Source organism: Corvus hawaiiensis, chromosome Z, assembly GCF_020740725.1.
Source record: "Corvus hawaiiensis isolate bCorHaw1 chromosome Z, bCorHaw1.pri.cur, whole genome shotgun sequence".
In the NCBI taxonomy this organism is placed as follows: Eukaryota; Metazoa; Chordata; class Aves; order Passeriformes; family Corvidae; genus Corvus; species Corvus hawaiiensis.
The window spans coordinates 64,323,894-64,345,772 of record NC_063255.1 but is presented as its reverse complement, the minus strand read 5'-3'; the positions used below and the strand labels follow the sequence as shown (position 1 = coordinate 64,345,772).

At 38.9% G+C, this 21,879-nt stretch overlaps 1 protein-coding gene across 50 annotated transcripts in view; it reads right to left on the bottom strand.

Moving 5' to 3' along the window:
• PTPRD (protein tyrosine phosphatase receptor type D) overlaps positions 1–21,879 on the bottom strand; it is a 1,183,457-nt gene that overhangs the window by 100,512 nt on the left and 1,061,066 nt on the right. For 13 of the 50 annotated variants that reach the window (XM_048291456.1, XM_048291457.1, XM_048291455.1 and 10 more), the window contains 7 exons: positions 20,348–20,653; positions 19,144–19,337; positions 17,210–17,236; positions 10,741–10,858; positions 5,279–5,866; positions 4,753–4,853; positions 3,592–3,845 (listed from right to left, as the gene is read on the bottom strand). In XM_048291456.1, the coding sequence (XP_048147413.1) occupies positions 3,592–3,845; positions 4,753–4,853; positions 5,279–5,866; positions 10,741–10,858; positions 17,210–17,236; positions 19,144–19,337; positions 20,348–20,653 (1,588 nt within the window). The remainder of the gene's footprint in view (positions 1–3,591; positions 3,846–4,752; positions 4,854–5,278; positions 5,867–10,740; positions 10,859–17,209; positions 17,237–19,143; positions 19,338–20,347; positions 20,654–21,879) is intronic. The other 37 variants (XM_048291493.1, XM_048291495.1, XM_048291500.1 and 34 more) reach the window with 8 other exon arrangements.

Here is a 21,879-nt window from a genome sequence, read left to right as displayed (position 1 = left end):
GCCATCTCCTCTTCCAGTTGGCCTTTTTTTTACAACCCGTTCAACCTTCTGCAAAACTATTAATTTTACTCATGCAATGCAGCTGAAAATCCTAAGTAATTAACAAAAAAGGAGTCTACAGAAAAGGAGCTGCCTTACAATTGACTAAAAACCATCTCAGTCTAAGCCAACTACGTAAACTTTTTTACCATACCAGTGCAAGCCATTGATCCATTTTAATCATCTCTTCTTACTGAAAGCTCTTTCCCATAGAAGAAATGTAACAAAACTTTAGATTTTCAGCTCCTGTAGAAATTACATGTATTCATTAATTCTTGTGTTAAGAAATTTGAGGAAGTTTTCTGTGGAAGTACTGAGCTCCAACAGGAGTGCTGGAAAGAGGTGTTGCCCACAGATTTTTAACTAGTGCTCACTAGCTGTATTCCAGTATTTTCAAAAAACATCTGTGGCATGCATTCATCTAGTGACAATATTATAAGCCATCTTTTAAAAAGATGCAAAACTGTAAGGCTAGTTGAACCCAGATTTTAAACCTGCATAGGTCTATTAAAAATATTTTGAATAGCAAATCCTAGCAAACACTGACTTATCCATGTATACAATAACAACCTACATATCTTTAACAGATGCCTAAGAATCAAGACAAAGAAGAAACGAGAACTTGCCCCCTATGCCTTTCAAATATCAAAGATACATACTCCTCCTTTTCTTTCCTTTTTCATCATCTTTTTATTTTTTAAGCTAGTGGAGTGTTCATACGTTTTTCTTTTCAATCAAGGAACAGCCAGCATGTAAATATAACTTTCACTCTCTTTCTCACTTTCTTCATGAAAGTCTCCCCCATAACTTTGAAAATCTACTAAGACTTCCAGCACACACAGAGTAATTTAAACTGAAAGAACAAATAGATCAATAGTAAGCAGAAAAATGAAAATGTTCACACCAATATGCGGTGCTACAAATTGTGACAGACAACAAAGTTCTGTGATTTTTAGCTAACTGCAGAAAATGCAGCATGTCCTGAAAAACATGGTTTTTTTACAGTTTACTTCATTGCTTGCTTGTTTCTTTTTAGGTTGGGTTTTTTGGGGGGGGGGGCAATAGGAGGGAGGGGTGACAAATGAAGGGTTTGTTTGGATATTGTTTTATCTACTGTGTGTTTGAAAAGCCAAAGTCTTCCACAAAACTCTGTTTTTACTTAAGACTTTACAAAGACGTAAGAGATTCAGAGAAACATGAACTGTCCTTTACTGATAAAAATTGCTCTGGAATAGCCCAAAATACTAAAACAAAGAAAAATTAAGAATTTGCTCCCTTGAGATGAGCAAAAGAGATACATTTTCCTAATCACAAGGAGAACTCTGCACGAATTTCTATGCACGAATTTCTATCACCATCAAACATTGACAAATACTACCATTTTAATTACAAAGATTACAAAGGCTTTTATAACATTACCGTCAAACTCATTATCTGTACTTCATAAGACCAAACTGTTACCTGTTTCACGTTCTGTGTAATTAGTATCACTGAAAAATTCTCAGTACTTCATTTTAAGCTAGGAACAATCCTGAGCATATATAATGTACCAACAGAGAAACAGCATGTCTAAAAATGTCAACATAACTACTACATGAATTTGTTCTTCCCATAAGAAGACTAATGCATAATAAACTTACTTATTCTAGCAAGCATCAGGTCAGGTTTTTCTGTTCAGTATGTAGTTGCTTTGGTATGCCTGCTCCAAGGGTCAAAGCAATCTTTGTTGTTGTGTTCTACTTTCTCAAGCCTGATCAAATCTTCTTAGAAAATACATGTATGAGTAGGAGATACATTATTTACAAAATTGGCAGTTGGACCCTGTAGATTTAATGTACCTTTTCTGATGCAACTAAGCCTCTAACTTTTTTACACTATTAAAAAGAAGGGAATTGTCTTTTATTCCAGTGCTATCTTCTGCTACTGTTTCATCAGCTATCCTGCACGTTTTTCTCTCTGTGAATGCTCTGCCTCATAAATCTTTTTTGACTCATTCCATCTTCAGTCTTCCTTAGCTGCATTTGTTACTGACCGCATCTTACTCAATCTAATGATAATGACTACATTTTTCAGTTTTTCATCCTTTTAATGTTTCAAAGTCATTTATTTTTTGACCTTACCCGCCTCAAAATCTTCCGTCAGTAATGAAAAAGGGGAGCAGCTTTCTACAAAGCTGCAAAAATCCACCAGGGAGAGGACCAGTTGAATCCCCAACAGCATTTAATGACTGGTTCATTTTCCTCCCCATTTCTTTTACATTACATATGGGAACTCTACAGACCAACAAGAATCCCTATAAGCAGAGCAATAACACTTGATTGTATCATGCTTCGTGTTTTCCTGGCAAATCTTTATTGTCTAGCCTTTCTAATCCCTGCTGACCTGTGCTCTCAGGTCTTTAGTTCTATTTCTGTTGTTTAAATTTTCACACCACCTGTTCCCTCCCAAAATCTATGTAACCTCTAGAAAACTTCCAATGTTTTTAGCAAAATCACTTGTTTTCTTTCTGAGAGCAGTGGAGAGGACCTGGTATTTTTATCCCAATAAAAACCATCAGAATTAATTAACCTGAATTAATTTAAGTACAGTAACAATTCTTTAAAACTCTGAGTACTTCAAGGAGCTACAGCAGGGTAGTTATGCATTTATGGCTTATCCATTCTTTTTGAGATGATATATTGTTCAAAATATAACTGGTTTTTTGAATCTGTCATTTTGCAGTCCGTGATGAAACACAAAAATACTCAGAGAAAAATCTGCAAATTGAAGGACAATCAGTCTCCATACAAGTCTTACATACCTGGTACATGACAAACTTATAAGTTCTTGTTGGAGCTGACATACCATCATCTATTCCTACTACCTCACCACTTCAGGGAAGACCAAAGGTTAAAACAAATTAAGGGCATCATTCAAATACATCTTGAACACTGACATGCTTGGGACATTAACTGCCTCACCAGGAAGCCTCTTCCAGTTTGAAAACGCTCACAGTAAAGAAATGTTTCTTAATTCATCTGAACCTCCCCTGATGCAGCTCTGAGGCATTGCCTCATGTAAATGGATCTCAGGAAGAGGAGATCAGCTGCTCCACTTCCCCTCCTCAGGAAGCTGTAGAGAGCAAGGAGGTCAGCCCTCAGCCTTCTTTTCTCCAAGCTAAACAAGCCCAAAGCCCTTAGCAGCTCCTCACAGAACATTCCTTTCTATCCTTCTGTTGACTTTGTTGCCCTTTGTTGGGTGCACTCAAGGACCTTTACAAGAGAATTTGACATTTATTCTTGCTAAATTTAATGCCACTCATGATTGCCCAGTGTTCCAATCTATCTATCTATAGATTAGAGGCCCCTCTGTAACACCTCTTGTCCCTTGAGAGAGTCAACAGCACCTCCTGGTTTACTATAATAAATATTACACCGATATTAGTTCAAATACTACCGCAGAGCACTGAGGTCTCTGTACTGTTATAAAGAACAAAGCCATGGTCCACCAGCAAGAGTTAGAATAATCATCTCTCTGGAGATAAAAACAATGGTATGCCATTCATTCACTTACTTTATATTCTCATTTGAGGGTACTTCTGGAAGTTCCACAGTTATCATGCCATCTAAGTTGGTCTTTCCAATGAAGACTGGCTTTGTGCGAAGTACATCTGGTGCAGTCTTTGCCGTTACTCTGTGCTGAAGACCTCCAGCACTATTCCCTCTGTTTGTCAGGACAAATGAGTATGACGTGTCTGGCTTCAAGTTTGTGATCAGCTTTTGAGTAGCACGTCCATCAACCTCCATTTTCCCGTCATCATAAAGGATCTAAGTTAACGCACAAAGGTAGTTTTGGTTACTAGGAGAAGGCAAATGATGCTGTCACACTGAATTCAGGAATCAACCTAGCTGTAAATTTAAAAAGAAAGTTCCTGGGCATTTTAGGGTGTAAAACAAAAAAAGTACTCAATTCACTACTGTAAGTAAACTTCTCACTTTCAGGGGAAAAAACCACACAAACCACTACATTAATCTAAAGCAATGTAAACACTCCTGAAATTCAATTTCACTTTTCCAAAATAAGTAGCTTTTATTGAACCCAGAATTTATAGCAAGGCACTCTTGTTAAAGTATCTTGACTTTTTCATTCACACTCCTTATTTAGAAAGGTTTTTGTACCATTTAGTTCCTAAAATACTGTTCTTCACTTGCCACTGCCTGAGATGACAAGTGATTAAGAATGAAGCAGAAGAAATTCCAAGCAGAGTGCATGTTACATTGAGTCTGTACCTGGATAATGCTATAGTTAGTGGAGTAAAAGAGTTGTAAATCAAAAATGTGTTGTTGCACACTAAGGAGACAAAACCCAAAATGGTACTCAATTCCAGTCAGTATGGAAAGGACTAGGAAAAAAGAAGAAAATTTTTATTTTCTTTCCCTGTTTTCTTTAAAATGCTGTAGAAGTGAATGAAAAATTAGCAAGGCATTCTTATAATATTAACCAGCATATTAACCAGTATGAGCCTGACTACTTGGAAACGCTGCCACATTACTGGACAACTCATATTCCCAGATGACTGAATTTAGCAGTTTGGTTCAACACTGCTGATAAATATGCAATCTTAGAAACAATGATACTCCCAAAAAATCTACATGTTCAGTAAGCTACTTAATCAGGTGAATGACATTACCTAGTTTCTGTTATTTTCTCTTGTAAAAATGGAGAGTAACTTACTTTGAAAGGCAAAGCTGAATTGTAGTTTTCTGGAATTTCCCAGGACAGCAAAACAGAAGTCTTCATTACTGCTTTAACATGAAAATTTTTTGCAAACACTGCTGGAAAAAAAGAAACAATGTATATAAACAACATCTTGGAGCTCAGATCTTGTCATATTTCCACTGCTACTTGGGAGTATTAGTTTTCCATGTCAAAAATCAACAAGGATTCAATTCTCCTACCTGTTTGTTCATATTTAAAGATCACATTTAAACTCATTCTCACTCTTATCTAGTGACAACCCACTACGCACATTTTCCTTACCTGAAAATATTGTGCAGAAGTTAGCCAGAACTTGCTTGGCAAGGGACAACTGAATTCTAAGGCATCCAAAACATATTAAGATTTACATACTTTACCTTTTGTGTTTGATGAACCTATTTTTATGAATGGGCCGGTCAGTTTTATTTACACCTTCAAAAACACTGATATCCAAAGACTGATACTCCTTTAAAGGTCAACGCCACAAGCAGACAAATCCTACCTTGATCCACGGGTAGTGTCCTGAACTGGACACTTGGACTATATGGACCAGGCCCTTTGCTTGTGTGGGCACGTACTTTTACATCATATGTGGTATCTGGTTTTAAGCCAGAAAGTGTCATAGTGGTATCAGCAGGAACAACAGGGAGCTCAACTGGCTGGTAAGCAACATTGATATCTCTGTACAAGATGGTATATTTGGTGATAATGCCATTTCTCTCTGCCAAGAGTGGCATCTGCCAAGTTAATTGAACTGATGTAGAAGTAGAGCTTTCCGAGTGGAGATTTTGGGGAAATCCACTGGGTACCTCTTCAGGAACAGAAATCTCTTTAACCATCTCCTCCCCAAAGCCCACTTTATTTCTAGCTGAGAGCCTGAAGACATAAGAAGCTCCTTTGTGAATGTCTGTGGCCGTGAAGTGATCTTCCTTCTCTGAGAACTCCATGGTCATTAATGTATCCATGTCTTTGCGACCAAACTTCAGGCGATAACCCTGCAGCGGGCCAAAAGTTTCCACAGGAGGATGCCACTGAATTAGAGCCGTGTTCATCTGTGTGTGGCTAATCACAAGCCGAGGTTTGCCTGGAACTGTAGCACAATGTTATTTGAAGAGGATAGATATAAACACAATTGCACGTACAATTCTTGAGGCTAGTTTTAGCAGGAATAGGGATATATTTTCTCTTCCCTAACTCAGTTCCACATATGACTATCCTAATGAAGAAATAGTGTCTGCCTCCTGCACTATTAGGTCATACAGTATAAGGAACTGCAGCAATAGAGACATTTACTGCTTTTTTGTCTTCTTCCCTTACCATTATTTCTAAATACAGAGCACAATCAGAGGCACAGGATCTAGGAACACAAATCAAGAAGTAAAACTTCCAACAAACGTCTTATGAATGGTTCTGTCTCACAAATCCTTGTTTGCAAAAAAAACCCAACCAACCAACCAACCAAAAAAAACTTCATTTATTTAATCCAAGGCACATTTCCTGTAAATTGGAAAATAATTTATGAAGAAATTACAAGTTTCTAGATAGGTTTAACATAACTCCTATCATTAATAGTTAAAATGTGGTAGAAGTCAGAACAACCTTGCCCTCAAAAATCCTTACTACATATGACAGGAACCTGTTATGCTAGTTTCCATACACAAATCACCTCCACCTCCACTGTTTTAGCGTGGAGAGGTTTGGAATTTAATGTTTTTACATGGCTTATCACATATGATTTATTTTCCAGCATGGTTTTCGTGCACATGAACTTGATTTCTTTTGAAGAAGGCTAAATTGGTAGCTCTTCTTAACCTACACACTGCATACAGTCACAATCTTCATTGGGACCCATTGGTCCAAACTGGCGATTTGTCTTTTAGAGAAGTACAGACTGCAAATGTGATATGGACATTGAGGAGGATTGAATCAGTCCAGAGAGGACTGAATTAGTCCTAATCAAGCCAGAAATACCATTATACAATTTATACAGTGTACATTTCTGGAATCCCAATATGAATTCTCATTTACTGTTTCTATTTGATTGGTTGATTAATTTTAATTTATTCATGTCCATTTGTATACATTTCATTTATATTTTCATTAATATTTCTATTTCAAAGAAGTCTGTTTCTATTACAAAGATTTATTTGATAATGAAACATATCCATACTATTTAGAAATTTGGCTTTCATTTTGTACCAATGCCTGACAATTGAGAGGTCAAGAGAGTAGAACAGCTTCAGGAGTAGTACTGTGATGACAACATAGTCTTCAACAAAGACTAATTAGTTTCATCTGCATTCGAAGCCTTCCTGTGCGAACGTAACTGCTGCACTGTGAGCTCTGGTTCCTGTATTTAAACACTTCAATAGATTTTATTACTTATTTTCAGTTCTCAGGCACCCAGCAAATCAGATTTTTATTGTCAGAAGGTCTAACTCCATTCCATAAAGAATTAGGAGTAAGGAGGGAAGAATGGCATGCCTTGAAGAAAATTCTGCATTTAGTAAGCTCTTTCCTCATTACATCTGTCATAAGTCAAGACATTGCTTCTAATTTCATAACAATTATAGGTAAGCTTTATATAAATTTTCCAAATATCTTTGATTTTAAATGTTGAGTTCACCTTGCAGCATTATTGTGGAATCTTGTGAGTGCTTTCCCACACTTTCTGCTATCTAAAGAAGATCTCTCTGATTAGTTCTGACTTTTCCTCATTGATAACTACAAGTCTTGATGGAACAATGAGAAGGCTGTGAAGGCCTTTTGCAGGCCATATTTTTCTCTGCATTCTAGCTATTACTTGTACCAGTGTAGCAGGGGAAAGAATAGTTCACCTAAAAAGAATAGTAAGTCCTTCAGCTTTCTAGAGGAGAAATTACCGGGAAGTATCACTAAATTATTTTTGTGATGAATTGCCTTTTTTTTTTTTGTTCTTGTGGTGGACTTCACAATTAGAACTACATTTTAACCTTTGTGGTAACTACAGAGGAAGGAAGAAACTAGTACTTGCTCTTGATCAGAACCAGGGAACTAATAAGGCTTACTTATCCAATAAAATTCCCTGTGACTAAAATAGTAAATAACAATGGTCACTTTTTAAAAATACCATCGAGCCTATCGGATGTTGCAAAGCAGATAAATTTCTTTTTATTTCCAGACAGCTTTCAGCTAACATTTACTTTTAGTTTGATTACTTATGAATATTACAATCTTTTAGGACAAATGACAGGATTCTGTGCAATCATATATAGAGTTGTGTCACCAAATAGCTCTGTCTAAAATTTCTGATAATAACCTAAATTTTCCATGAACCTAAAAGAAGTGAAATTGTCAATAAAATAAAATTAAAAAAAAATATATATTCTCTGATTTAGTGAATTCCTCTTCCACTACTACACGGCAAGACATCTCACATACCCATTTGCAACAGACATTGCTGTTGCAATGGCTTTCCACTACCAGTAGAAGCTCACGCAAGCTGCCTTTGCCCAATTACCTAAAATAATTTGTTTCTGTTAGCTGCTATAAAATACACCATCGCCTTAAACTTTCTTCTTTTAGCTGAAATCTGTATTTCAAGAGTGCTGTCCAGTATGAGAACAATGACAATAATGGAAAAGCTATTGTCCTATGAGATTCTTCAACTACTGTGACACAGAAATTAAAGGTCTGATTAAAATATTCATAAAAATTGTATGATATTACTGACTAGTAAGTCTTCATTTTTATCAAGGTCTTGTTAATCATACAATTTGTAACTTCTGGCCAAGTAATTTAGTAAGTACTTTGATTTAGAAATGTTCAGTAACAGTTTTTCTTCCACTTGATTTCAGTAGTGAGGAAAGGAAACTGAATATAAGAAAAAACCACACTCTTGAATGAAAATATCAACAGCATTCAGTGACTTTACTAATAACTGAGTTACCATCCTGTAGGCTTACTTATGTTTGGTGAATCTTTCCTGCCTAAAAATGTAAATTATGCTTTTGTGTCACTAACTGGACAGCTGAATAGTTACTTATTGTCTGAATACCTTACAGATAGCTTCTCTGGTAAATGTTCAGACATCCATTCTCCTTTCATATCTCTTATGGATACAATCTCAGTCATTCAAACTTTAACAGTTAGATTAGAAAGTCAGATCCTTCATTTGCTTTATTGTAGTATTTGAATACCACCTTTTTAGGAAAAAAAATCAAACAGAAACTAAAAGTGAATAGGAGATTACGTTACAGACCTACTACCCTTTGGTGTTAAGGTTGCTCCTTCCCTTGTGTGATGTATTCTCATAGAAAGACAGCAAGCAGGAAGCTCTTTGAACTATATTCAATGTCTCTTTTTTCAAAAATCTGCATATGAATTTTTCTTACAAAAAAACTCCGAACACAGCAAGCTGTAACACCAAGTGAAGAGATTTCATACAAACTCAAATGTATGAAGGAGCAAAATGGTAACTAGCTGTTAATCCCAGGAGCAAACGTTACTTGTTCACAGGATTAAGCAAACAGCAAGAACAGTAGAATATGTGTTACATTTACAGACATGCCTCTGATTCTCTACTGCTCTTCAGTCAAGTTTATATGGGGCATAGGATTTGTTCTATCTTTTTTAAGTAGAAACATCAGAGATCTTGGAAGAATGACACACAAACAGTCAATAAGGACTAAAGGCAGAGAAACCTTAAATTTTGCAAGCACATTTGAATAACCTATGTTTATGTCTAGGAACTAATAAAATTATAATTTATATAATTGTGTTTACTTAAACTGGGAATTGAAATTTAAAAAAGAGTAATGGATCAAATGCTTTTTTTTCCTTAAATCAAGTTCCATGCATGCCAGAAATACATATAACCTTTTTTCTCAGAGCATGAGAATTCAGGAAAGATAAGAAGTTTGAGGATAAGTTTTCAGCAATAGCCAAGAGTAATGACTGGAATGTATTCTAAGATCTGAAATGAAACATTGTGCATCTAGCCACCAAGACTCAGATCTAACAAGAAAAGGATACAGATGGTTTTGATATTAATACAAGATGTGTTCTGCATTCAGTGATTGTTTTAGAAATTGAGTCAGTCACTATAAATACAAATAAGTATGCCTTTTGGACTTCATCTGTTAGCATAAACCATACATTGTCATTAAGAAAGCTCATAATGATCATACATGTGATTATAATGGAATATCCTTAATGGCTGTGCTACAAGCCCCTGAAAACGAACACAATACCTATAGACTGTGAACACCTGTAGGTAAGCATCACACTAAAGCTGTGGTGGCATCAATTGGTTAAGCTGTGGCACAGTGACGCATTAAAAAAGAAAAAATTGTTCCTCATCTAAAAGCAGTTTGGTTCATCCCATGTGTGCTAACTGCTGTATTGGTTATGCAGTCAAGATATCCACCATTTAGTACCACCTGTGGTCAAACACAGACTGAACTCAGTGGCAGGGTGTATTCTGCCCCAGTTTGTGCCTTAAATTACCCTTAAACCAATACGGGCTTCAGGGTTTCATAGGATGGACTTTCATTCTGTTTTCTAATTCTGTCCTTTAATAATCACATTCTTCTGAGAAAAGTTGTGAATGTCATGAAGATGGGTTCTTTCAATGTTTTTACTGACAGGCAGCAGTGTTGCTACTGTCATGAAGATCATGAAAGCCATTTACAAGTTTTTCAAATATCCTTCTCAGCTCTGAATTTCTATTTTTCCTTCTCCAAGAAGACACCAATCATAGTGGAAGAGCTACTAAAAACTATAAAGTGTCCTCATCTGGAACTATGAAAGGGACAAAGGGAGTCACTGGCTCTATTTTTATCTAAATAAATGAAGGTCCAAATACTGAAACAGAAAATCCTATGTTCTAGAAACACTCTTCACACAACAGGAGACTTCCAAATAGTAGGAACAAAACAGTAGCAGAAAAAGTCATTAAGAGCTTAATTTGTATGTAAGTATTACCTGCACCAGTAGTAGATACAAGTTTGGGTTTGCTGCGTGCTCCATCACCTTTCGTTGTATAGGCTGTCACAGTGAAAGAGTATGTGGTTTCAGGCTGAAGCCCAGAAACTATCATTTCCTAAGATGAAATAAAATAAAATAAGAACAATTAATTTAAAATAGATTCTTTGCCAGGAGAACACAGACTCCTTTAGAAATCCCCTTTCTATTACACTTTTGAGCTACTGGCAGTGACAGCAAGCATTTGAGTGCACTAACAGACTGTACTGTGTGAAATACTTGATAATGCAAAACATTTCACTCACTTAAGCTATAAAAGACAGCACACACCTAAATAGTATGCCTCAGGTAGTTTAAAGCAAAAGACCAAAGGCTTAGTGGTGTGAATAAAGTCTTCTGAAATGCCTTGCCTGAGGAATACTACTGACATTGTGAAACACATGCGCATGTAGATACGAGAAACTCAGTTTACCATTATATGATATTCAGTCGTTGACAGAATATCACTGATATAGTTCTAAAATGCCTAGTAAGAAAAATGTTGCATTTTTATGCACACTTTGTAAATAATGGTGGTTTAGCTGGGCAAGGAAACCTTGTTACTTTCATAACACTTACACTGCAACCTGTGTCACTGGGTGGACTGTGCTTCTAAATATCTTAAAGGACTTCAGAAAAAACTCACTCTTCAGGTCTAAAAGAACTATGTAAAACACCACCTCTTGTCAGAGGATACATCTGATGGCCCTCAAATGACAGCAGCTAAAGAACAAGTAGCTCTTGAGCCAGTGCAAAGTAACACCAATACTATCAAACTGTAAGTATCAAAGCAAGGGGATATCTTTTTATATGTGTGCACACACACATGCATAGGCACACAGAAGATGGTGAAAGGTGTAAAAGAAATTTACTAAACTTAATGTCCTACTACAGGGACAGCAAGAAGAGTAAGTCTTGACACTCATAATATAAATAAATCTCATATGCAAATATAAAGGGACAATATTTGGAGGTAACTGACAGGCCCAGAGTCCCCAGCTTCCAGCCTGTAACCACTGGACTACTCCTTTGCATTTTCACATGCCTGAATGAATTTACACCAAATTTCAATGCTGCCAGAGGGATGGTGTATTTATACATCTAGAATAAATAGCAAATGTGCAATCACACATCCCTCAGATGCAACAGCCATGAAAAGTTAATATAAAAATTGTGGGCCAGACTATTCACAGTATATGGATTTTTCAAGATAGTGGATATGAGCTTAGTAAGGATGGGATTGGAATTCAGCACTGTATTTATAGTCAGTTATTAGCAATATAGAAATAATAAGATAATGATCAGAATGAGTGGGTGAAACAGCTCAAATAAAAAAAAAATGCAAACAACAAAATGAAACAACACATAACGATCTACTACCAAATGATCCCCTTCTTAGATGCTATCTCAGAATTGAACTGAAATGTAAGGCCAAAATCAGTAAGAAAATGTCCGGGGTTATGAAGCCTCTTTATTCCTTGACCATCTGCTCAGTGCCCAGGGACGCTGTGCCTTTACGATGGACCCGGGGCCGGGGCCACAGGCCCGAGTGGGGGCAGTTTAACGGGGGCCCAGCAGCTCGGGGGCTCTGGGGCTCGGCGGGGCTCGGGAGGGAGTGCGCCGGGAGTGCTGTGCTGCTCTTTGGGTTTCTTTTGTGTTCCAGCTAGTGGGAAAAAGGTTCTGTTGGTTTTTTTCTTTTCTTTTTCCCTTCCCTTTCCCTTGCCTCACTGCCTCCCCTCCCTCCTCGCTGGTCCGGGGAGCCCGTGGGGTGGCCCCAGCTGGTCCGAGCCCACGTGTCTGTTCCCTCTCCAGGAATTTGTTGTATTTTGAGGGGTTTTTTTAACCTGTTCTGCCCTGTTTTGTTTGTGTGTTAATGAACAGTTTTGTTTCTTTTTCCCACTTTCACTCCTTGTGACCCATTTGTCTCATTGATGGAGGAAAAGGGGAGGCCCTTTTCCCTTCGGAGGAGACGCTTACTCCAGAGTGTTTCCTGCTGAAGTTTTGTCTCAAAAACCAAGACATAAATTTGGCGCCCAACTTAAGGGGCACGTGAAAGTGGAAAAAAAAACCCAAACAACCCACCAACATTTTGCTTAGAATCACTTTGTATTGAACTATAGCAGTAAGACGATGCAGTTTGATTTAATAATTTTTCTGTGGAACCTAACCATAAGTACGTGTCCACAGCTATGGGCAGGCAGCTCCCTGGCTTACACCTTTTATAAGTCAGGAATAAGAAACAGGACTGCCATTTTAATATGCCTGGTGCTAGTGATTTCTCGAAGTCAGATGGAATTAATGGAAACCATTGAGAATGTGTATGTCGTTTTTCCATTCTGGCCTTGGTAGTTTCCTTTTGGAATGTATTAGCAATTACACCCAGTTTGTTAGGGGAGAAGCAGGGGATGATAATTCCCAGCCCTTCATCTCCTTCTTCCCCTTCAGATCTGGCACGTCACCTTTTGAAAGTGTCCGGTTTCCCCTGGATGTTAAAGATACCATTTTCTTATGTTATCTAGCAGGGTTCCTCTATGTAGTCTCCAGCTTGTCTAAAATAAGGGCTGAGATTTCCAGAGGGGTTGCCCAGACACCTGCCCCAGTTGTGGAAAATCCTAAGTGGTGTGGGGTGTGGGAGGACATAGGCCAGACCCTGAAGCAGTTTTCTGACCCAGTAGCCTGGAACTTTCCCCCTGAACAAATTCAGAATCCAGCTGAGGTGGGGAAGTATCTGAAGGAAAGCTGCAATACCAACGCTGATGAAAAGGAAAAGCTCATTGCCATGTGCTGGGTCCTGGCTAACGCTTACCGCACGCTGTTAGATACTGTAGGGCAGAAGATACAGCCAGAGGGGCAGGAGAATAAGCCAGCATACACCCCAATCACTCCAGGTGCAGCTAAAGCAGATGGGGAGCCTAAACCAATAACAATTGCCCCTGTCCAGAGAAAGAAACACAAAGCCAAATCCGTTTGCCCAGTGGATGATGATGAGCAGCCAGGACCTTCACAGCCAGCAGAGAAATTGGAACCTGAGATCATTACTGAGTCCCTGTCCATAGAGAGCCTTCCTACCCTGAGGAAGGATTACACCTGATGGCCTGATAAAACTGTATTAAGTTGGATGGTCTGAATCTGGGATGCTGCAGGCGATGGTACAGTTCTGGATGGCACTGAAGCGAGGCATTTGGGGTCCCTGTCATGTGATTTAAGTATTGACCAAGGGATGACAAGTGACCCTGAAGCTCTCAGTCTCTGGACATGGCTCTTAAGAAGTGTGAAGGAAAGCTACCTGTGCCGGGAAGGTCTCCAGCTGCAGCAAAACCCCTGGAAGGCCATGGAACAAGGGATTCAATGCCTGAGAGAACTGGCAGTGACAGAGATCATATTCTCAGATGACCAAGCAATTAGGAGCCCTGATATGGTAAAATGCACACCAGTGATGTGGCTGAAACTTGCACAACACGCGCCACCAGAATATGTCCCTGCTTTGGCAATGATGACATGGAATGACGGGGATGAGACAGTGAGTCCTATGGTGAGGAGGCTCCGGGTGTATGCAGACGCTGTGCACGGCCCAGCACAAGCAAGAATTGCAGCTGTGGAAAAGAGTCTGTCAGAGACCATACAGAAGATGGAAGATAGGATGGACAAGACTCATCAGAAACTCAGGAAGGAGCTGAAAGAGGACCTTCTCCAAATTGCATCAGTACAGACCAGAGGCCCTGTTACCAGAAGCAGATGTCTCACAGCTAGGGAGAGAGGGTGCACCTCAAGAGTTGAACTGTGGTTCTTCCTGTGTGACAGTGGGGAAGACATGAGGAGGTGAGATGGAAAATCAACTTTGGTCCTGGCAGCGTGGGTGATGAATTGAAGGATGGTAATGCTGAGAGAGGGAGTTCCACCAGAAGGGAAGTAGCTCAAGTTTCGAATGATAACCAGGACTAGAGGGGCCCTACCTCTAACCAGGGGGACACCAGGGAAAATCGTGTCTTTTGGACAGTGTGGGTCCGATGGCCTGGCACATCAGAACCACAGAAATATGAAGCCTTGGTTGACACGGGCGGGCAGTGCACCTTGATTCCATCGAGACACGTGGGGGCAGAACTGGTTTCTATTTCTGGAGTGACAGGGGGATCGCAGCAGTTTACACTGCTTGAAGCCGACGTGAGCCTAACTGGAAAGCAATGGAAGAAACATCCTATTGTGACTGGCCCAGGGGCCCTGTGTATTCTGGGCATAGATTTTCCCCGGAGTGGGTATTTCAAAGACCCGAAGGGACTCAGGTGGGCCTTTGAAACAGCTGCTGTGGAGGCAGAGGGCATTAGGCAATTGAACACCTTGCCTGGGCTGACCGAGAATCCTTCTGCAGTTGGGCTTCTGAAGGGAGAAGAGCAGCGAGTGCCAATTGCCACCTCGACAGTGCACCGCCGGCAGTATCGGACAAATCGAGATGCTGTGATTCCCATCCACAAGATGATCCACGAGCTGGAGAGCCAAGGGGTGGTCAGCAAGACCCACTCACCCTTCAACAGCCCCATCTGGCCTGTGCGCAAGTCTGACGGGGAATGGAGATTGACTGTGGACTATCGTGCCCTGAATGAAGTGACTCCACCGTTGAGCGCTGCTGTGCCGGACATGTTGGAGCTCCAGTACGAGCTGGAGTCCAAAGCAGCGAAGTGGTACACCGCTATTGACATTGCTAATGCATTTTTCTCCATTCCTCTGGCAGCAGAGTGCAGGCCCCAGTTTGCCTTCACCTGGAGGGGCGTGCAGTACACCTGGAACCGACTGTCCCAGGGGTGGAAGCACAGTCCCACCATCTGTCATGGACTGATCCAGACTGCACTAGAAAAGGGTGAGGCTCCAGAACATCTGCAGTACATTGATGACATCATTCTGTGGGGGAACACAGCATTGCAGGTATTTGGGAAAGGAGAGAAGACCATCCAGATTGTCCTGGAAGCCGGCTTTGCCATCAATAAAAACAAAGTCAAGGGACCTGCCCGAGAGATCCAGTTCCTAGCTCTATATATATGTATAAACGTGTGTGTTTAAAGTTGAAATGTATTAATTTGGGCATTGAGCAGACGGTATGGAATAAGGGGTGGAATGTCCTGGGGTGATGTTATGAAGCCTCTTTATTCCTTGACCGTCCACTCAGTGCCCAAGGACGCTGTGCTTTTACGATGAACCCGGGGCCGGGGCCACAGGCCCGAGTGGGGGCAGTTTAACAGGGGCCCAGCAGCTCGGGGGCTCTGGGGCTTGGCAGGGCTCGGGAGGGAGTGCACCAGGAGCGCTGTGCTGCTCTTTGGGTTTCTTTTGTGTTCCAGCTAGCTGGGAAAGGGTTCTGTTGGCTTTTTTCTTCTCTTTTTTCCCTTCCTTGCCTCACTGCCTCCCCTCCCTCCTCGCTGGTCCGGGGAGCCCACGGGGTGGCCCCAGTTGGTCCGAGCCCATGTGTCTGTTCCCTCTCCAGGAATTTGTTGTATTTTGAGTTGGTTTGGTTTTGTTTTTTTTTTTTTTATCCTGTTCTACCGTTTGCTTTGTGTGTTAATAAACAGTTTGGTGTCTTTTTCCCACTTTCAGTCCTTGTGACCCATTTGTATCATTGACGGAGGAAAAGGGGAGGAACACTCATTCCGGAGTGTTTCCTCCTGAAGTTTTGTCTCAAAAACTGAGGCAGAAAGACTTCATAGCTTTCATTAGAAAACTGCCCCTGATACTACCAGAATTAAACTGTAAAAGCCAAAAATCCCCACAGAACCACAAAACAGAAAGACTTATGAAGATATTAGCCTCATCTAAAAAAACCAGTACTTCATGGTGTAAGAGCTGTGACTGCATGTAGTATTTGAAAGTGTGGTTTGGATACAGCAAACATTATTACTTAGGCATAAACATTGCCAGGCCTCTGGCTTTCCTGATAGCATGTATTTATTTTATCCAAAAGAAAGCACAGCTAAGTTCTACTTTCAGGTACACAAAAAAAAATCAACCTTAAAACGAATACAGAAAAACACAACTATTGGTATATAACTGAACCCTGTTTTATTGTTCTATCACCCTGTAAAGAAGAAATTGTGAGGCAAATTTAGTGACAGCCATCAAAAAGATGAAAACACAAAGCACTACTGTACATTTTGGGATCATGCTAAACCCCAGAACAGGCAAGCAACAGTAACCCTACTCTCCCTGGGAAAATAAAAAAAACCCCCAAACCCCCACAGCAACAAGGTGTCATAAGAGAGAACCTTTGATGTAAGGAGCATGCATTTGTGCAAATGACAAAAAAACACCCTGCAAAACAAAACCAAAAACAAACCCAAAGAAAGCACCAAAACAAAAAAACCCCATACAGTGCTACAAGCCAACAAGCAAGACAAAATATCCCAAAACAAACACACAATGTTTTTCTGCCCAGTCAAAAAGTACTTACATGTTCAGTAGTATCATCATATTCCCACTAATTTACAGTAAAGGAAGTTGAAAGGAAAAACAAAAGAAATAAGGAGATTTGTAGCCCCGGTTGAGATAAAGTTTTCTTCTTAATAGTAAAATAAATATGAAAGATGTCTGAAAAAGTCATGTACAGTTTGAATTATTCATGTAGAATCACATGAAATTTGGTTAATGAAATCAGGCCAGGTATTTTTAATTCCATTTCTGCTTTCCCTAAAATCCAGCTATTTGTCTTCCATTGACAAATAAAAGAAGTAATGAATCCTCTTGTACCACGTAGTACTCTTTTATAACAGTTTTTATTAAAAGTTACCAAGGCAGAATTAAAGGCTACCTGGTTTATTTAATCATATTACCAGTCTATATGCTTCCTAAACTAATTCAATGCATTAAGTCTTGAAACCACACTGATATTTTGCCATCAAGGACTTTATACCTGCAGAAGCCTTGATCACATGTATCACAGAAGTACAATAGGCAGGAAGGAGTGGTGGGAAGAGAAAGGAGCTGACTATCCTGGGTGAAACAATGGCAAGTGGGCAGGTCAAAGCTAAACTTGACAAAAGAAGAAATACAACTTTTTCCTTTATGATAGTTGGACTCTAATAACTGACCTAGCTCCAGTTACTGACCTTCTAGGGTTTAAAATCATTTTAATCCACTACCAGTGAGATGCTGAAAGTAAAAATTTGTGAAAGAAAGAGAACCAAATCACACTAGCATGTCCTTTTCCATCTCCTCTCCCTTTTCCCTTTCCCTTCCTACTTCCTGATGTACTTTCATCTTTGTCTCCACTGAATTTAAGCAGTAAGAACACCATGTTTTCCAAAATAGGAAAGTAAGTACTGGCAGGTAAAACTGCAGCAAAGTCCTCCAGAAACAGAGACAGTATTTTGCAAATAGGGTCATGAGCAAAATGCAGGTGTAGGAGACCAAAAATGTCTTTGCAAAGCTGAATTTAGAAGTAAGACTGGAAAGGGGAAAAAAAAAGAAAGGCAACCCCCCATTTGTTTATACACATAAAATGCTTATGAAGCAGATTTTACTCTTTGATTTAGATTGATAATTTCTTTTTATTTCCAGTCAATCTAGTCATAAACTGTGAGCTCACAGTGAAACAGTGAGACATATAATGAATAATAGCTTCCCATAGGATGACTCCTTCAGTGTCAGGAGCTTTGGAAATCTTAAGTTTTACAGAGTTCTGGTATCTCTCAATCAGTAAAATCCTACTTTGAGAAGCTTTTTAAACCCGATGTTTTCATCCTCTCATAATCTCATAATTTATAAAACAGATGGGAAATTTTGCAATATAAATAACCACACACCTATTCAAACTAAGTTGCTCATTTTAATAAAGTTCTTGATATGAATAATGAAAATTGTAATACCTCAGTGGTTTCTACAGTTGCATTAAGAACATTAATTTCTTGTGAAATGTGTCGTGAGGTGCATACAAGCTAACCACAGAAACAGTGTAATAACAGGCTAACACAGGCTTCTGATTATTCTAGGCTCTCCACTGAAACAATGAAATAGGAGATGGGTGGATCAGGCTGTGCACAGTTTACTACACTGACTGTGACCTGGATCAGATCACCCTGATGCTTTAGAACTTCAGAGTATAGGTACAGGGTGAAGTCTCCAGGTTTAAGGGAATCAGAAGAATGACATAGCCTAGCATTTAGGTGCAGACCAATAGAGAAGAGAGGGTCTAGTTTTGGCCCAAGAACCTTTAAATGCAAGTGTTCTGAAAAAAAGTTTTTAAAGTAGAGACAAAAAATTCAAGCTGGTAGACTGATAAATAGAAAGAAAAAAAACCTCTAAACAACAAAGGGTAGTCCTGGATTGCTCTTTGGTAAATGAAATGTTTTCACTGTGACCTAGAAAAGAACAGAGTGCCCCAATTACCTGTGCATCTGCCAGCATGATGTCCTTTAGCATGGGCTGACCCTTTGGCTCTCCATTTTCCATCCTCACGTAATGGACCTGGTATCCCCGTATCTGACCGTGCTGCTTATTGGGCACAGGCGAGCGCCATGAGACTTTAACAGCAGTAGAGTTGACAGCCTCTACCTCGACTTTGCGAGGAGGACCACTAGGAACTGGAACAACATCATTGGACAGAAGAGAATTACAGGCAACTGTCCCACCCATGTCTTTTGCTTTTTTTTTAAAAAAAGGGCAGACTCACTATGTTGTCTTTGAAGAACACAAATCATTCAGCAAATGAAAATGCTTAACCAATCTGCTCTACCTTTCAGTGAAAAGATCAAAAAACATGACTGATGCAAAAAATGGAAGAAAAAGGAGTATTAGAGAAATAGAAAAACATGTAAAAATGTACAAAAGCCAAGGAAGATGCTTTGAAATTCAAAGCATTGTAGTACAAAGAGATACTTTAATCATTGAAATAATAATATTGTAATAATAACAAAACAAAAAAACATTTTTAAAAAGTTTCCTTTTTTTTTTGTTTGTCAAGTTCTATGTTTTATTTTGGTTTGGTTTATTCCTCAGGATAAAAAGGAGGCTGATTACAAGGCTGTCTTCTGTCACTTTCAAGAATGGAAGAAAAGAAAATGTGTGGAGCATCAGTTTTCCAAGATCAAAAAACAAAGCTAAAAAAAAAAAGCCAACCAAAAAAACCACAACCCAAAAAACCCCTCAAATCAAAAAGCACAATATGGAAGAAGAAAGCAGTTAAAAAAAAAAAACAAACAAAGAACCAAAAAACCAAGACCGGAAAAAAAGTTTATAGACATAACTGTTTAGAAATGACAATGACTGTAAAATCAAGGAAAAGGCAGAAAGTGTTTACCCTAAGAGTTATTTTTTACATTAAAGGAGGAGCAAGAAGGATATGTATGGGCTCAAAGGAGCAGCAGATTCATGTCACTTGCAAAAAAAATATTTTCTGATAAAAAAATACAAAAATACCAAATAGAAAAATGGTGTAGAAAGAACAGTCTTTGACCAAAAAGCTCAAAGGGTGATAATATCTGGTTATATTTGGGAAAAAAAGAGGAGCAGGAAAAATTACTGTTAGCCTATACAAAAGACAGAAGATGACAGAGTCATAGAGGTGCAAACTGATGTAGTGGAGGCAACATACCATCTTCATCTGTCCGAATCAATACTGCTAAGCTCTCTGGGCCAGGTCCAACATCAGTGTGAGCAGTCACAGAGATCCGGTACTCAGTCCATTTTTGCAGCTGTTCCAAAAGGTACTGGGTACTGTCCGAGGAAATTCCCAAAATTTCATGGGGCTTGACATCTTCTCCATCAATCCCAATGTACTTGATGGAGTATGCAGTGATAATGCCATTCTGTTTTTCCACCGGTGGAGGTTTCCAACTTACCAAAATGCTAGTGGAGCTGGGGCTTGTGCAACTAATGTCTTGAGGAGGAGCTGATGGCTCTAATTTCAGTAGTGGGTTAAAGGAGGATTTGAGTGGAAGGATAGAAGTGATTGAAAAAAATGAACAAAAGAAAAAATAAAAATAAATAAAAGAGAACCAAATGAAAATAATAAATAAACAAAAAAAAGTAGAAACTCAAAAAAGCAAAACGTCAGATAATCATATGCACCTTGGCTTATTAACATGAGGAAACTGAAAATGAATAGACCAACTAAATGGTGAAAAAGGATGTAGGGGAAATATATGAAAATGAAGCCTCAAAATAATATTACCTACCTGTAATTAAAATTCTTCTTGAAATAAAACAAAAACGTGACACTTCTATGACTACTGATCTATCTTTATAATCCTTGCAATTAGTGCAAGCTATAATATTTTAAATAACACATGACATGTATTTACTTACAAATTTGGACATATCCCGTTCAAGTGGCTTTACTTTCCTTAAGAAAGAAAATCTCTTCTAACAGAACCCCTAAAAACTTGCAATAATTGCTAGAAATTTCTCCATAGGATGCCATTTTTTCAGCCTTTCCACTCTCATAAACAAATTACTGGTTTTTTTTAAATGAGTCTGCCTGACACAAGTCAACCATAAATTACATTTAAATTTAAATCATTTACTGAAACATTTATTGTAGCTAATATACTAGAGCATGCAGTCCATAGAAGATGAAGAAAGTCTTAGTCAAAGATTTACCTACCAGAAAAAAGTGACAGGCTTGTTGATTCTGACTGTAACTTGTACTTACCCTAGATCGGCTGTCAGTTTTATTTTTTTTAACTCCTCTTGGAGACACCTTTGCTAGCAAAGAATTAATCCTACCAAAAATGTCTATTACTTCTATAGAAAAAAAAATTTACCCCAAATAATGTGTAAAGAATTCATTTTACAAAGAGAGGTTACAAGCTCAGCACATCAGAATGAGAGTTTCTGAGGAAACTCATTTGTTTCATGTCCTATCACCATCACCAATCTTCCAGAGCAGAAATGCTCATCTTTACTCATTTGTTTTCAAAGGAGTATGTTAGCATATTTACCTTTTCCAAGCTTCAGAGCATTTAAGCATGTATGTCATTCCACTGCTTTCAGTGAGGCAAATCAAGTACTGAAATTTAGGTATGTGTTTATGTGTTTAAATGCACTTTGACTTAGCAAAATCTGTCCTTACTAGCAGATCATTTAGAGCACCAAAAAAAGGAGCTGTAATTCAAACTCACTAGC